This window comes from Lithobates pipiens, unplaced genomic scaffold, assembly GCF_037356315.1.
Source record: "Lithobates pipiens isolate NorthernLeopardFrog02 unplaced genomic scaffold, aLitPip1_a1.2 Scaffold_23, whole genome shotgun sequence".
Classification (NCBI taxonomy): Eukaryota; Metazoa; Chordata; class Amphibia; order Anura; family Ranidae; genus Lithobates; species Lithobates pipiens.
In genome coordinates, this window is record NW_027507785.1 from 163,926,045 (window position 1) to 163,944,227 (window position 18,183).

An 18,183-nucleotide genomic window follows, 5' to 3' on the forward strand; every position below is an offset into this window, starting at 1 on the left:
TCACAGCGCCGGAGCCGCGATACCCGGAAGAAACGCCGAGGGAGCATGTCAGCTTCCTCGGCGTGGATCGGGCCAGATGTCGAGGCCTCGTTCTAAGGTAAGTATTTCATAATGAGCTAGTATGCGGTGCATACTAGCTCATTATGCCTTTTGCTTTGCAGGTTTAAAAAAAAAAAATAAGTTTGCCCTCTCTCCCGCGCTACCTATCTCTAATGGAACTCGGCAGGGATGCCCTCTATCCCCTCTCTTGTATGCCCTGTGCATCGAACCCCTTGCTGCCCGTATAAGGCTAAACCCGAACATTCATGGCATCCCGGTCCGGACAAGGGACTTTAAAGTGTCCCTGTTTGCGGATGATGTCCTCCTATCCTTGACTCAGCCACATATTTCCCTGCCGAATCTCCATAAAGAATTGGACGCTTACAGCCTTCTCTCGGGCTACAAAATCAATAGTTCAAAGACGGAAGCCCTTCCCCTTAATATGACTCCGAGGACTTTGTCCACTCTGTCTCACTCCTTTCACTACGCTTGGAAGACATCCTCTCTAAAATATCTGGGGGTACATCTTACTCCGTCCTATGAGACTCTATACAAAGCTAATTTCCCCCAACTTTTTAGGGACATTAGGGCGTCCCTGGCCAAATGGAAATTACTTAAACTGTCCCTCTTTGGCAGGTTAGCATTAGCATAGGTTACCATTAAGATGACCATCCTCCCTAGACTTCTCTACCTCTACGAGACTCTGCCCATCCCTATCCCTCTGGCGCACCTTAGGTCGCTCCAGGGTGACCTTCTACGGTTTTTTTGGAACTATGGAAGGCACCGGTTAGCACGGTCTGTACTATTTGCCCCACGCTATCAGGGGGGTCTAGCCTTCCCCAATATAACCAAATATTATTTAGCGGCCCAACTTAGGCCGATAGCTTCGTGGAGTACGCTACACGCCTATAGCCGCTGGTCCCAAATCGAGAAGTTGTGGCTGGCCCCTACGCATCCTAACTCCATGTTGTGGAGCACGGAAATTAGCCTTAGTAAATATCAAACATTGGGACCAATAGCGTTGGTTCGCACTTTATGGCTTCGCTCCAAAAAAGTGTATCCGCTGTCCTCACCAGCCTCCCTGGCCACCTCTTTTTTGTTCACTCCCAATGTTCCGGATAGTCTGACATCTCGAATGTCCCAACCCTGGTTTAGTAGGGGTCTCTTTCGTTTTGGTCAGCTGGTGGACACTAGGACTAAGTTACTTCGATCATTCCAGGAATTAAAGGATTTATATGATTTACCTAAACAAGCATTCTATAGCTACCTGCAGATCCGCCATTTCGCACAATCTTTTACACCGACCCTACATTTCTCCCCTGTAACTGAATTTGAAAAAGTATGCCTGGAGGGCTCATCTCCGAAGGGCATGATTTCACGTACCTACCAAATTCTAATAGCGGATTCCTCTTTGACGGGTCCGCGGCACGCGTATATGGATAAATGGGACAGGGATTTGGGGGAGGCCGTGCCCTTGGAGACCTGGCAGCGGGTCTGGTCACGTGCAGCTAAAAGCTCCGTTTGCACTTTATATAAGGAAAATCAATACAAGGTTATGCTGCATTGGTATCAAACTCCGTCCCTGCTCCATTCTATTTACCCCTCCGCGGACTCCCGCTGTTGGCGCTGCCGTAGTGCAGTTGGGACACTGTTCCATATTTACTGGACTTGTCCACGAATTATCTCCTACTGGGAAATGGTTAGGACCTTATTATGTACCATTTTTGAAGCACGAATACCGTTAGACCCCAAGCTGTTTCTCCTGGGCCTACCTCCTGCCACATTATCCCGATCCTCCCAATTCCTGTTAGCCCACGTGCTGACGGCTGGGCGCTGCCTAATTGCCCTAAAATGGAAGAAACGGGAGATTCCTTCACTAGTGGAGTTGCACACTAGAATTAGAGACGTCAAGCGTATGGAATACCTTACAGCTCCCCTAAACAACACGCTTGACAAACATAACAAGGTATGGGATCTTTGGGATAAGATGGAGGCACCCGCCTTCTGAGTGTGGAGGGGGAGGGGGCGCGGGGTAGGTGGGTCGGAGGGGCGTCCTTTACTTTGCTTTTCTTTCTTTTGCTTCCCCTTTTCATTTCTTTCTTCTTCTTTATCTAAAAAGGTTTGTTAATTTGACCGGTAGCAGGCTGCAGGAATCTAACCCTCCCGGTAAATGAGTGTTATTGTATTGTAATGCTTGAGCTGATGCAATGCTATATTTTTTGCCTTTGCTTACTGTGGTCTGTGACCGCTTATTTCTACTACCTGTGCCTTAATGTTCCTTCTTTGATTTCTTTGTTTCACTTGAAATTTTAATAAAATGTCAGTTTTCAAAAAAAAAAAAAAAAAATTTGCGGGTTTATTACCGCTTTAAGATTGGTTGCCATACCTGATCACCTGACTCTGTTCTCCTCTCCTTTTCTTCTCAAATCCTTCTTGTTGTCAACTTGCCAACTTGTGCTTTGGCCATTGCTTCCTGCAAGATCTTATTGTTGCGTTTGAGGAAATCAGTGGTATCTTGCTCTGCTGGAACTGTAGATTCTGGAATGAAATCATGCAGAAATGATAAATGGAAACCATAATTAGAAAAGAAAGGGGATTGGCTTGTAGCTGAGTGGTTGGCATTGTTGTAGGCAAATTCTGCTAGTGGCAGTAACGATACCCAATCGTCCTGAGCAAAGGATGTGAAACAGCGGATGTACTGTTCGATCATTTGATTAGTCCTTTCTGTTTGCCCATTGGTCTAGGGATGGTATGCTGAGGACAATGCCAACTCAATTTTCAACACTTTACATAAGGCACTCCAAAAACGTGAGGTGAATTGTACACCACGATCAGACGTGATGTTTGCAGGGACCCCATACATCTTAACAATTTCTTTAATGAACACTCGGCTTGTCTCCATAGCAGATGGGGTACACTTTAAGGGCAAAAAAATTGACATCTTGGTTAATTGGTCCACTGCTACAAAGATTTCCGTGCATCCCTTGGCAGGTGGAAGTTCCACTATAAAATCCATGGCGGTCATCCTCGATGGCTTATCAGGAGTGGGTAAATATTTCAGCATGCCCCAGGACTTACTTCTTGCTGTCTTGTACTGAATACAAACAGAGCATGAGTTCACATATTTCTTACAGAATACTTCTAGATCAGACCACCAGAATGTACATCGTACCAGTTCAAGGGTCTTATGTATGCCAAAATGGCCTGCCAGCGGATGATCATGCAACATCTTCAAGACCCCTACTCGCACGCTCTCAGGGACAAATTTTTGGCTTCCTGTACAAAGCGTCTCTAGGGCTTATGATAATTCCAGGGGGGCTGAGAATGTTCATGGAAGCCTGTTTGATTTGTGACAAAAGATCCGTTTGCAAAAGTAGGAAGTTCCCTGTAGGCAGGAAGGTATCTGGTGCTGATGAATCCTTGGGGTCATCATACATATGGGATAGTGTGTCCGGTTTTGTGTTTTTTGATCCAGGTCGGTATGTTATACGAAAAGGAGAAACTAGTGAAAAACAGGGCCAATCGAGCTTTTCATGGCTTCATTCGTTTGGCAGATCTTAAATACTCCAAATTGTTATAGTCAGTATATATTAGTATGGGATGGTTAGTGCACTCCAACAAATATCTCCACTCCTCCAGTGCTGCTTTGATGACCAATAGTTCACGATCTTCTACATCATAATTTCTTTCTGATGGAGAAAGTTTCCGTGAGAAGACAGCCACAGGATGCATTAAGGCCTTAACCCCTTGACGTTGGGAAACAACTGCCCCCACTGCTGTTTTGGAGGCATCCACTTCGAGGAAATAGGTTAAGGACGGGTCAGGTTGCTGAGGATAGGAGCCGAGGTGAAGAGATTCTTTCGTGTTTTGAAGGCATTGGGGTTCCAGTAGAATCACAGGTTTTGTTTAGTTAGTTGTGTTATTAGGGTGATTATGGTAGAGAACCCTTTTAATAAATTTTCTATAAAAGTTTGAAAAACCTACGAAGTGTTGTACCCCCTTCTTGTCTGTGGGTACCAACCACTCCGGTATGGCGGACACCTTATGGGCATCCATCTTGACTCCTGCTGTGAATATTACTAATCCCAAAAACTGGATGCTCTGCCGCTCAAATTCACACTTCTCCGGTTTTGCAAATAGTTTGTGTTGACTGAGTAAGCCTAGCACGATACTGACATGCTCTCAGTGTTGATCAAAGGACCCTGAGAAGATTAGGATATCGTCCAAGTAGACAATTTACGAAGGTATCCAGTAGGTCTCGGAACACATCATTAATAAAATGTTGGAAGGTGGTGGGGGCACTGCAGAGCCCAAAGGGCATAACCAGATACTCGAAGTGCCCGAATCTGGTACGAATAGCCATCTTCCATGCATCCCCTTCTCGAATAAGTATCAGGTTATAGGCATCTCTTAAGTCCAGTTTAGTAAAAGTACATATCTCAGTTTCCGGAATAACTCAGTCATTAGGGACAGGGGATAGCGGTTCTTAACTGTATTTTTATTTAACTCCCGATAATCCTCACAAGGACGGAGTGAGTGGTCCTTTTTAGTTACGAAGAATATCTCTGCTCCTGCCGGGGATGTGGATGGGCGGATAAACCCCTTTCTGAGGTTCTCATCAACCTATACTTTCAATGCTTCTTGTTCTCGTTCTGACAATGGAAACACACATCCAAACGGAATCACAGCTCCGGGCAAGATATCAATAGGACAGTCATATGGGCGGTGGGACATAAAAGTATCTGCTCCTCGTTTGCTGAAAACATCAAGGTACTGGTTATAAGATTTAGGTACAGGTTGAAGAACATCTTGATCAGAGTCCATACAAAGTAGGGTTGCCGGGGGGATTCAGAGGTTCTGGCAAGCAATGCCTTTTTGACAATATGGTGATGAAAATTTGATCTCCCCGGCCAAACAGTTGATCTGAGGGTTATGGTCCTGGAGCCCAGGTAGACCCAGGATGACAGGAAACAGGGGGGAAGTGATAGGGTCAAGGCTCAATAGTTCCTTATGTTGAGATGAAGAATTAACGGGTAATGGAAGTGTTTCTTGGGTTACTGGTCCAGATCTGATACCTGAGCCGTCAGCTAAAAAGACAGACAGTCCATGTGTCGCAAGGGAATATGTTGCTGAGCGGCAAAGTTTAAGTCAATGAAACAACTGCATGCTCCGGAGTCCACAATGCTGGAATTGTCTTTCCTGGAAGCTGGACTAACAGAGGAAGAGTAAGTTGGGTTGCTTGGGCAAGTAGCATTGTGAGGTTAGTAGGAGAAAACGTACTCATCTTTGCAGGACACCTATGAACATAATGGCCGGCTTTTCCACAATAAAGGCAAAGATTCTTCTGCCGACGGCTTGATTGCTCCTCTGGAGATAACGTGTGGCGCATCACTCTGAGTTGCATGGGCCCTGGAGCGGCAGATGCAGGGATGATGGGACTTGAACTGGCAGGAGGCCGAACTGGAGCTTTTGGTGTCATCCATACAGGGTGGTTCTGCTGGATGCATTTCTCTGATTGTTGCTCACGGAGCCGCTGGTCAATCTGAATTACCAGACTGATGAGTCCTTCCAAGGTATCGGGTATTTCCACTTGGGCAAGTTCATCTTTCATGTTCTCAGGTAAACCCATTCAGAACTGGTGCCACAGAGCTGCATCGTTCCACTGGGTGTCTGCACTCCAGCATCTGAAGGCCATAATATAGTCCTCAGCCACTCTGCAGCCTTGTTGGAGTGCGTGGAGGACAGCCTCTCCCGTGGAAGTACGTAATGGATTGTCGTACAGTTGTGTGATAGCACTGAGAAAAGATTACATGGTATGCGTCTGTATGTCGTCCCCTTTCAGCAACCGGTGAGCCCAGGCTTGAAGATCCCCTTGTAGTAGTGGAATTATAAACCCCACTTTGGTGGATTCCAGCGTGAAAGTCAGGGGTTGCAGAGCAAAATACAGTAGACATGCGTTGCTGAAGGCCCAAAACTTGATGTGCTCCCCAGAGAACCTCTCAGGAATGGGAACTCTGGGCTCAGGTGGAGGTGTAGCGGAGGATACTGGAACTGAGCTGACAGGAAGTGTCTGAATTTGTCCTTCCAACTTAAGGTACACCTCATGTAGGGACTGTACAGCTTGCATGAGGGCTGCAAGGTGGCGGCCCACTTCCTCCATCTGTGAGTTTCCTTCTGTAGGCTCAGTCATGTCTGTCTGATACTGTCACATACCTGATATCAGAGTCCAACCGTAGAAGGAGACCTCTCTTACAGCCCTGGCTCGGGGACCACTGGGGTTGCAACAGTGGTCCAGGAGCGCAGTGAGGTAGGAGCACATGTATGATCTGCAGTAACTGATACAGATGGAGTAAAGATGATCCACCGGAAGGACTGTACTGTAGAAGCAGTAGGGAGCGGTGGTTACAGGTGTGGGTCAGCGACCTCTGGATCTAGGCGGAGACCGGATCAGGAACAGGCTAAAGCAGAGTGAGACAAGCCGGGTCAACATGGATAACGGGTAGTTAATAAAGAATAGTCAGCAGGCAGGCAGTGGTTTGGCAACAGAAGATCAACACTGTACTAGAGCAGCTGTTGTCCTTTTAAAGGGGAGCTGGAGCCAATCCGAGTTAGAGCGCGCGTGCCGTGTGTTCCCACACACGTGCACCTGCCACGTGTCTTTGTGCACGTACAAGTGCCGCTGCCCGTTATGACGCATTCTCGTAGGAACATATGTGCACACACGTGCATGCCTGAGTATCTGCTTTGCCACAGGGTATCCCTGACAGTGTGATTATTTGTCAGTATTACATTGTATATCCCTGTATGTTGCAGTCGTTCAGGTGTCTATCTAATCGTTTTTTAAAACTATCACTGCTCCCCGCTGAGACCACCGCCTGTGGAAGGGATTTCGACATCCTTGCCGCTCTTACAGTAAAGAACCCTCTATGTAGTTTATAGTTAAACCCTCTGTTCTTCTAATTTTATTGAGTGGCCACGTGTCTTGTTAAACTCCCTTCCGTGAAAAAGTTTTATCCCTATTGTGGGGTCACCAGTACGATATTTATAAATTGAAATCATATTCCCTTGCAAGCGTCTCTTCTCCAGAGAGAATAGGTTCCGTGCTCGCAACCTTTGCTCATAACTAATATCCTCCAGACCCTTTATTAGCTTAGTTGCCCTTCTTTTGTATTCGCTCTATTTCCAGTACATCCTTCCTGAGGATTGGTGCCCAGAACTGGACAGCATAATCTAGGTGCGGCCAGACCAGAGTCTTGTTGAGCGGGAGAATTATTGTTTTATCTCTGGAGTTAATCACCTTTTTAAGCCTATCATCTACTAGGACCCCCAGATCCTTTTCCACCCTAGATTCCCCCAGAGGTTCTCCCCCCCAGTGTATGGATTGCACTCATATCTGAACTCGCCCTTGTAGCCAGTTTTCAATCCATGTACTCACCCTATGGTCCATGCTAATGGACCTTATTTTGTACAGTAACTGTTTGTACAGGCTGCTGTATAAAGTCTGATGGCTATTTTTTGGGCAGGGTGTCTCCCTCCCCTCAAGGCTATTGCTCTGGGATGTACCAGTAAGTAAGGAATAATAGCCTAACTCTGTGTCACGTGATGTATGATAAAGAAAATAGGATTTTTTTTGTAATGCTTGCCTGTAAAATTCTTTTCTTTGAGTACATCACGGGACACAAGAGGTAATTCCACTCTTTTGAGGATTCAGTGCTTGCTACAGAACTGAAGTACTTCCTGTATGGAAGGGGTTATATAGGGACGGACTACCTATCTAAGACTGGTCTACCATTGTCCATTCACCTAGAGATGGTGTATAACCCAGTGAGTAACGAATAATAGCCTAACTCTTTGTCCCAGGATGTACTCAAAGAAAAGGATTTTATAGGTAAGTATGACGAAAAAATCCTATTACTTTTAGGTGTACAATAGGAACTTTTTTGTTGAAAAAGGTTTATGATAGCAATTGACAAACTGGAAGGGTATCTGTTAGTGTAAAGACTAAATGCTAATAATTATTCAGAAATTTTGCTCTTCCGGGAATCAGTAAAGAAATCTAGCGACAAGGATTTAGATATTAGCTAAGTACAGATTTCTCATTTAGAATAACTGGCAGTGAGACATCTGTTCCTCAGCATTTAAATACTAAGGCAATGGTGCCCAACCTTTTTAGGAGCAAGGGCCACTTTAGCGACTTGGTAACCGGTCACGGGCTACAATGAGCGGAGCGGGCAGATGACAGGGCTGTGTCCAGTCTACATATGCAAAGCAGACATGGACACAGCCCGCTCTATTATATGGGCCCTCTGATCCCTTCCACCCAGACAGAAGGGGACGGATCCCATTCTGTTTTTTTTTTTAAAGTGGATTGGATTGGAGATAGGTGGGTGTAAACAGACACAAGCGTTTGCACCTTCCGCTCTATAGAGGTGAATGGAGGGTTTGACTGGGTATGCCTGAAAAACAGGCAGGTGGAACCGATCGTGTGAAAGGCGCCTAAGGTTGATTTCACACTGATTCTCTGTGGTTTACTTGCACCTCAACTGACCTAAATCGTGGCTTTTGCTGGTGGGTGTTGCTGACTGGTTACCGACCCACCATCCCTGAGCATCAGCGTGACAGGAGCCAGCGCTGGAGGAAGAATGCGGCTCAAAGAGAGAGCAGAGTCAATGCTTCCTGTAGCACTCCCGTCACAGGCAGAGCACTCCACCTGTGACAGGAGTCAAAGCTATACAGGAAGCATCAGCTCTGCTTTCTCTAGTGCCAGATCCATTCTTCACGCTGTTGCTCTGGGATGGTGGGTCTGGAGAAACTGGGGAGTGCAAAATCTGGTGCAACTCTGCATAGAAACCAATCTGCTTCCAGGTTACTTTGCCAAAGCTTAATTGAACAAGCTGACATTAGAAGCTGACTACCATGCACAGCTGCACCAGATTTTGCATGCTCCAGTTTTAGTAAGTCAAGCCCTATGTATTCTGTCTTTTACTCTCATCTCATTAAACCTAATGTACTAACTAACTGGAATTAATCTTTATAACATTTTGACCTGTGCTTTTTTTTTTCCAAGGCCATACAAAATCACCTGGGGGAAGAACTACTTCAGGATCTTATTAACTTCTGTCTGAGTTACATTGCGATGCTCAAACTGCCTAAGAAACGGTAGGTAATGGCATGTTTGCAGAAACTTGAACTAGTTCAGCATAAACCTAATCTGGGTAAATACAGTACTTGCTGGAGTAAACTTTTCAGGCTGCTAGATATGTTTGGTGAAGGTTATTAATAATCCAATGGTCACATATATGGAGTTTTTATGTAGGTTCTTTTCCTGTCCCTGGATCAATTTTGGAATTCCACTCAAGTCCCAAATAACCAGTGAGTTGCATTTTGTCATTTCTTGAATATTACTCATTCAGTAAGTGTTTGTGCTGCTCACTTTAATATCAGGGGAGGTGGCATGATCTTCTGAGGTATGAACATCTTAGCATGTTTTCTAGAGCCGAGTGAATCCAACATTCAGATGGCACAATTAATAACACATTCTTGCTTTAGTTTACAAATAAATTATGTATATTCACCTCCAAGATAACTAATACAGCACAGCATGCACACATGTAAACTAATGCCAAATTAAGAAAGTTCTCATTGCATCAATTAACCAGTTTGTTATAATAGGAACTAGGAAAATCCCATCTCATTTGATGGTGCAGAAGAGTCAGGATTTCTTATGTGCATAGGGTAGTGCTCTGGGAAGGGGGGCAGTTCTTAGGGCTTATAGGCATACAGCTGGTATCTGTGTCAGCCATAGTGCCATGGAAAAAAAAAACCTTGTTTGCCAGGCAGGTATATTTTTTGGCAAATAGAAACCACATATCTTTATTAGAAAATGGTATTAATCATTAGGTAGATAAAAGATTCGAAACCTTGCAGGTTGCATTATAGGAGAGGGTAAGACAAATTGTCAGCTGAGCTTTTTTCTTCTTTTTTTTTTTCCTTGTTCAAACAATTTGCAAAAGAACATGGTACAGTAAAATACGTCATTAGTACACAATGTAACATATTGTGAAAGGTATAGTGCGGGGGTAGGCAACCTTTTGAGCACAGTGTGCCGAAAAATACTTTCAAAGAAATTGAGAGTGCTGATTTTATAACAAAACATGTCAACTTCACACTCTCAATAACGAAAAGGATTTTTTTATAAAGTGAACACTTCTTGAGTAGTAGTGAGAAATTAACACCCTGCACTCATGCCTCAGATCAGCCCCAATTCCTGCAACTCCACACTTCAAATCAGCCCAATTCCTGCACCTTCACACCTCAGATCACTGTCGCCCCTGCAAATCTGTTTTACCACTGTACTACCCTGCTCATCTGTCCCACCACTGTACCCCCCTGCTCATCTGTCCCACCACTGTAAGCCCCTGCACATCTGCCCCCACCACTGTAACCCCCTGCACATCTGCCCCACCACTGTACCACCCTGCACATCTGCCCCACCACTTTACCACCCTGCACATCTGCCCCAACACTGTAACCCCCTGCTCTTCTGTCCCACCACTGTGACCCCCTGATCTTCTGCCCCACCACTGTTCCACCCTGCTCTTCTGTTACACCACTGTAACCACCTGCTCATCTGCCCCACAAATGTTCCCCCCTTTCTCATAATTTACAATTTTTTTTCAGATGGATGTAAGGCAGCAGGAGGATTCTGCGTTTGGGTGCAGTGTGCTGCAGGCAGCGGTATAGATCCTCATGCCTTATGGTGGCCTGCTTTGTATGTGTCTCCCTCCCCTAAGGGGCATTGGTTTGGGATGTAATTACTATGGCTGCTCTTTGTCCTGTAATGTACGATGAAGAAAATAGGATTTTTCCTACAGCTTGCCTGTAAAATCCTTTTCTTGGGGTACATCACGGGACACATCACGGGACCCTCCCCTCTTTACTGGGATATTCATTGCTTTTCTACAAAACTGAGGTACTTCTTGTATGGGAGGGGTTATATAGAGGGGGACTTCCTGTCTTTTAGATGTACCAGTGTCCATTTACCTATAGGTGGTGTATTAACCCAGATAGTAATTACTATGGCTGCTCTGTGTCCTGTGATGTAAGAAAAAAGATTTTACAGGTAAGCTGTAGGAAAAATGCTATTTTTAGTAACTGATACGGACCAGCCAGGACGGGTACGGTGGACCAGGTCGACATGAGAAAAGTAAGGTGAGAGAGCATGGGGGGGGGGGGGGGGGTAGTTCGCGGAACAATGTTACCTACAAAAGGGATGTGGTGCGCGGAACAATGAAAGGGTAGTATCTCTTGTGGTAGTTGTTGAACAGGTGGTTAAGAAACGTTGAGTGCTGTCGAATTGTGGGTATTAACCACGATTCCCGAGATTTGACCAGTCCAGTACTTTGAGTAGATTAGGAGACGATTATAAGTGGAGATTTCATAAATAACAGGACGTCATCTGCAAAAAGGCAGAGCTTGTGGTGGGTACTCCTTAATTCAATGCCTTTTATATCAGGGTCAGCTCAGATTGGGAGGGCCAAGGGCTCTATGGGCAAGGCAAAGCACAAGGGTGAAAGTGGAAACCCTTGTGTTTATTCTTAGAAACTGGATCTCCCTGGAGGGAGGAGTCTAGGGATGGAGTGTGTCTGCACTTAACACACTCAGGTGAACACCAGGTCTCCTCTCCCAGCTGCGAGGATGCCGCGCGTCCCTCCCTGACCTTGATCTGCTGTGCCTGCTCTCCCTCTCGCTCCCTACATACTATCCATAGCGGTGATTACAGCCGAAGCTGTGCGTGAGAGCCTCCGTACTGAAGTGCGCCCGAGAAGAGTGAAACTGTCTTGTCGGAATCCCCATATCACTCAGACATACAGACTGTCAGTGCGTTTTTATATTGAGTATTTTCCCTCTGAAGCAAAGGACATAAAATAAGTGTATATAGATGAATTGAATGATGGGAGAAAGCAATAAAACTTCAATAATTAGCACTGCAGTTCTAAGGGAATAGACAAATGTATTACATGATGATGGGAATTGAACTTTAAAGGAGTAAAATAAGATCAATGGACATAACTGACTCTCAAAAAAGTAATAGTAAATCTACTATATGTCCCTATATGGCCCTTCTTGAGCTACCAGCTGTGACACTACAAAATTGACGGGCTGCTGGCAAAACAGGGGCAATCGAAAGGAGGAAAAATAATACCCCCCCCTTTTTTTTTTCTTCAGTGCACTAAAAGAGATACTGTTCTTTCGCGTACAAGGCATGGAGATTCCATTCTTGGAGAGGGCTTAGCCGAATATGACTCAGCTGTGTATCGTATATAACTGCACCCCTATATCGGGAGATATCTGTACCATCTCTGTATACTGATTCTTAATTAAGTTGTATCACTTGCTGCCCTTGGACTGACAGGGCCAGCAACTGATAATAGATGATGAAAAAAGTTGCTATAAGTGCAGGTAAAAGGGTATGCCGTCAAATGACTTGAAATCTGGGGTGTCGAGTGTATTACCTATCGGAGAACCCGGGGAGAAATAATTAGGAGTGACACAGACGCAAAAAATATATTTCAACAAAATAATCATTTTGCCAAATTTAACACCTAAGACGGGCGCCACCCCTAAATCACCTCGGCAGAGCTTAGTTACAAGCCCTGGTCCAATGAATAAATATGTTACGCAAACAGGTTTAACTGAGAAACAACACACAGAAAAACAACGAAAGCACTCAGGCTGAATATAAAGATAAAGATAAAAAGGAGAAGGACAGGGAAAAAAAAAAGCAACAAGCGCAGAATAAATCTATACAGGCCCAAGATACACAGTTAGAGGGGGAAATGGAACAACCCTTAGAACTAGAGTATGAAACAGAAGGGATACAGACGCAGCAGGAAAACCCCCTATCCTTGCCTACTAAAAGAGAAACAACATCTATGTTTGCCGCCCTAGAAAATTCCAATAAATCAGAAATGGAAAGACTGCATAAGAACCTTGGGGACATCCTGGAACGGGTAGAAGATATAGAAAAAAAAGTTAAAAATTACGCCAATATAATTGGGAAATTAGAAGCAGAACTTGTATCTCTAAAAAAAGCGCAACAAGAACAAGCATATAAAATGGAGGATCAGGAAAATAGGGATAGAAGGAAAAATATCAGAATACATGGGGTCCCAGAATCATCAAAACAAGAAGATCTAATAGATGCAATAAAAAAGATGTAACCCGCTGATAAATAAAGATATAATAAACCCAATAAAAATTGAAAGGGCACATCGGTTAAGAAAGCCAAAAGATCTTCCACAAGAGACGCTCAGGGATATCATAGTGCGATTTCAGAATGAAGAACATAAAATTCAAATATGGAGGAATATAAGAGCAAACGCACCAATAGAATATGAAGGAAAGAATATCCAGATATTCCAGGACTTATCCCAAGAGACCCTAAGGAGAAGGAGAGCCTTAAAACCTCTATTAGCAGTATTGACTGAGAATGGGGTACAATATAATTGGGGGTTTCTTGCATGCTTAATTGGCAGAAAGAACGGCCGCACAGGAAGATTGAGATTTATAGAAGATACAACATACTTCTGCAAAAAACTTGATATTCCTGAACCAAGGACATAATATATATAACTGAGCAGGGAGGAAGAGCCTTGGGGGGGAGGATAGAGAGACAGGGTGAGATGCTGTGGAGAAATGGGAATAGCCCCCCAAATATTGTGTTTTTTTTCTCCCCTTCTCCACGTCTCTCTCTCCCCCCCCCACCCTTCCTAAGGGGGATGGGGGGGATGGAATGGGAATTTTGTTTGGGAGGGGAGGACGGGAGCGGGAGTGGAAGAGGTTTTTTTTTTTTTAGGGTTTTTAGAGAGCAAGCAGAGATGAAGAGAACGAGGGAAGGGAGGAAGCAAAAAAAAAAACGGCGGGAGGGGGCCTGGTGTCCCTGACATTGTGGGATACCATCTCACAAGTAATAGGTGAGATGGATAGTGACACGGCCAAACAGAACTCCACCTTAGGACAAAGGGACTGGAGGGACAAGGGGATCCCTGGTAAGATGTCCCGGAACCACAGGGTCAGAGTTACATCAAATGAGGGGGGAGAGAGGGTGGGGAAGAAAAGAGGGAAAATCTGTTCATCCGAATCCACTAAATGAAATAAGAAACTCTCAAGACTTGGCTAATGGTAGAGTTTAAGCTGCTAACATACAATGTTAAAGGAATGAACTCTTCCAAGAAAAGGTATATTATTTTTAAAGAAGTTGAGAAATACCTTGCGGATATTGTTTTCTTACAGGAGACGCACTTGTCCCTTGATTCTAACATTCGGCTAAATACATGTGTTTTTCCAACGTGGTACTACGCAGATTCCCCTTATAAGGGGGCTAGGGGTGTAGCTATTGGAATTTCAAAAAAATTTAATTTTATCGTTGAGGAAAGAAAGGTTGACCCAGATGGGAGGTTTCTATTTTTAAAAGGAACTATACAAAGGAAAAGATACACACTAGCCAAAGTTTATGGTCCTAATAAGGGTCCAAAAAAATATTTGAATGGGATTCTGAATGCTCTAGCAGATTTTTAAGCAGGGCCAGCCAAGTGATCTTAGCAGGGGATCTAAACTTTCCTATCGACCCGGACTTAGATAGCACATCACGCGTCCCCCCCTCAGGAAATTAAACAACATAGAATTTTTAAAAAGAAAATATACACACAACAGATTGTGGACGCATGGAGAACGAGAAATCTGGGAAGAAAGGATTACACTTATTATTCCTTGGTACATGATATGTAAGCGAGGCTGGACTACATATTTGTAGATCATGAAACACTGGAAAGCATTGTAGATGTAGGGATAGGAAGTATTACCTCATCGGATCACGCACCTGTGACAGTTAAAATTAGAGATGGGGTAACGGAGCGAAGAAAAGGTACTTGGAGACTTAATGAGGTCTTAATATATAATGAGGAAGTAGAGAGAACTATAAAAACAGAGACCGAACAATATTTAAAAATTAATGACACAATAGACGTGTCTAAGGCAACACTATGGGTGGCTCATAAAGCCCTGATACGGGGGAAGTTAAACTCCATAGGTGCTGGGAAAAAAAAAGAAAGTGAACAGAGATTGAATAACACAAAAAAATAACTATATCTGTTAGAGTAAAAACATAAGAGATCATCAAAAAGCGTGTGCAGTTAAACGATATGATGGAACAAGAGATAAGAAAAGTATACAAGAATGTAGCTAAAGAAAGATATATATGGGGAAACAAGGTAGGGAAACACCTGGCAAGGTTATCAAGGGAAAAAAAACTTTAAATTATATTGAAAAGATCAAAAATGAGTATGGGGAAATGAAATATAGAACATCGGAGATAGCTTATGCTTTTAAAACATATTATAGTGCACTTTATTCAATTAGAACTACAGAGAAAGGAGAACAGAAACAGATTAGGAAAGCTAAAATACAAGAATATCTGATTGAAACAAATTTACCTAAAATAACAGAAGCAAGTGCCAAGAGATTAGATGAGCCTATTACGGTAGAGGAAATATATAAAGCATTAAAGGAAACCCCCAATGGGAAAGCCCAGGCCCGGGTGGCTTTTCAATGAAGTATTATAAGAAATTTAAAGAGCAACTAGCCCCAGAATTGTGCAAATACCTGAATAAAATAGGGGAGAAAGAGGACATGAGGAAAGAATCGCTGTTGGCAAACCTAACGGTTATACCAAAGCCTGGGAAGGATAAATCAATCTGTTCTAACTACCGGCCTATAGCCCTCTTGAACGTGGATACAAAGCTATATGCGAAGGTGTTAGCAACCAGATTAAAAAAATCTTATGCCTGAATTAATAAATGGGGACCAAGTAGGATTTGTACCAGGCATAGAGGGGAGAGATAACAGTTTAAGAACTCTGTTACTCGTGGGTAAAGTTAAGGAAAATAACCCTCCAATGATATTAATATCGATCGATGCCGAAAGGCATTCGACCAAGTAGATTGGTGCTTTATGATGGAAACCCTTCAGAATATAGGCTTAGGCCCAAAGATGTTGAAATGGATAAATAATCTATATATACAGCCAACAGCTAGAGTGGGGGTAAATGGGAGTATGTCACCCGCATTCGAGATGCGGAATGGGACAAGACAGGGGTGCCCGTTATCGCCTCTCCTGTATGTGATTGCCCTGGAACCATTACTCCCAAAAATCAGAAATAATGCTAACATGGGGGGGTAAAATTGGGGGATGAGGAACATAAAGTGTGGCATGTGCGGATGACATACTCCTATATATGACTAACCCGCGAAGGTCCCTTCCTTGTTTAATTAAAGAATTAAGGGATTACGGAGCTCTTTCAAACTTTAAAATAAACCCTATAAAAACAGTTATATTGAATATAGGACTAGATAAGAAGGAAGAGAAACTACTACAGCAAGAATTTCCCTTTTCATCGGAGAAAAAAAAAATAACATACCTAGGTATAAAAAGATCTATACCAAGCTAATTATATTCCATTATTAAATTAAATTAAAGCAGAGCTAAGAAACATAAAAAAGGGATCAATCACATGGACTGGTAGAATTAATATATTGAAGATGGTGATTTTACCAAAAATTACATATAAATTTCAAATGCTCCCGATCAGTATACCAAAAAGATTTTTTAAGACACTTTTTTTAAATTTTATATGGCAAAACAAAAAACCAAGGGTAAATTATAACTTATTAACTAGGAAAAAAAAAAAGGGTGGGATGGCACTCCCCGACACATATAGGTATTATACAGCAATCACTTTAGCAAGACTGGTGGAATGGGCTAACTTAGGCACTAATAAGAAATGGGTAAAAATGGAGGAGATACTCTATGGTACACACTTACAAAAAATTATTTGGATTCTGCCAAAATATAGAATAGAAAGAAATAGGGCACATGAAATAACCTTAACAACACTTAAAATATGGGATGCATTATATCGTAGTAATAAATGGATATATAATTCTCCACTAATTCCACTTGGGGGCACAATTTTTTTTATCCCAGGAATGGGTACGCAATTAGGGAAACAAATGATAAATATACAATTAAAGGATATCACTTTAGGAGGTGAATTAATGTCAAAACAGGAATTAATAAAGAAATATGGGTGGCAAAACCTAAAGGAATAGGAGAACCTACAGATTCAACATTTTTTTTTAAATCAATCCAAGGTCCAATAAGGGATGAGAACACATTAACACCAATGGAAAAGCTCTGCAACTCAAAAAAGATAGTAAAACATACTGTATCCCGGGTATATGAAATTCTTACAGAAATAGAGGGGCAGGGGGCAATACCCGCTATAGTAAAATGGGAACAGGATATGGGTATTAACTTGGACGAGACACAAATGATAAACGCTGTGTATAAATATGCATCGGACATAAGGTCCATAGAAGTAAACTATAAGTGCCTGATAAGATGACATTTGACACTGGAAAAGCTACATAGAATACATCCTTCCAAATCCTCACAGTGTTGGAGAGAATGTAAATTACTCGGAACAGCATTCCATATATGGTGGGAATGCCCTAAAATAAAACAATATTGGCATAGTATATTAGACTATATAGAGATAATAACCGGGGACAAGATACCATATTGCCCCTGGGTTTGTTTATTTAATGGCTTTGAGAAAACTACAAACCAATATAGAAAAACCCTAATACAATTTTTACTTAATGCGGCAAAAGCCCTCATCCCTAAAAGATGGTTAGAGATTAAAAAACCTTCTATTAGAAAATGGATACAGAGAGTAGAGTATATTAATAATGTGAAATATTTAAGTAATATGGAGAAAGATGGAATGAATAGATACTGGGCAACATGGAAAAAGTGGAGATTATTTAGAATGACTGAAACTTACATACAGGCAATAGTAGAAGCATCATGAAGTGAATTCAAAGAGGATCAACAGAACATAGGGAGGTGGGGTGGGGAGGGGAGGGGGGATAGTGGGAAATGAATAAGAGATATATGATAAAGTAGACTGTTTTAAAGATGGATTGTATGGTAAATGATATAATAAAATAAAACTTAAATTATAAAAAAAAAAGTGGACACCCTTGCCGAGCGCTTCTTTCAATGGAAAAAAGATTTGATTTG

The 18,183-nt window shown here is 42.8% G+C and overlaps 1 protein-coding gene across 3 annotated transcripts in view; it reads left to right on the forward strand.

Moving 5' to 3' along the window:
- The window catches only part of PMM1 (phosphomannomutase 1), a 149,181-nt gene that overhangs the window by 75,708 nt on the left and 55,290 nt on the right, over positions 1–18,183 (forward strand). For all 3 annotated transcript variants that reach the window (XM_077452529.1, XM_077452531.1, XM_077452530.1), the window contains one exon: positions 9,107–9,198. In XM_077452529.1, coding sequence (XP_077308655.1) covers positions 9,107–9,198 — 92 coding nt within the window. The remainder of the gene's footprint in view (positions 1–9,106; positions 9,199–18,183) is intronic.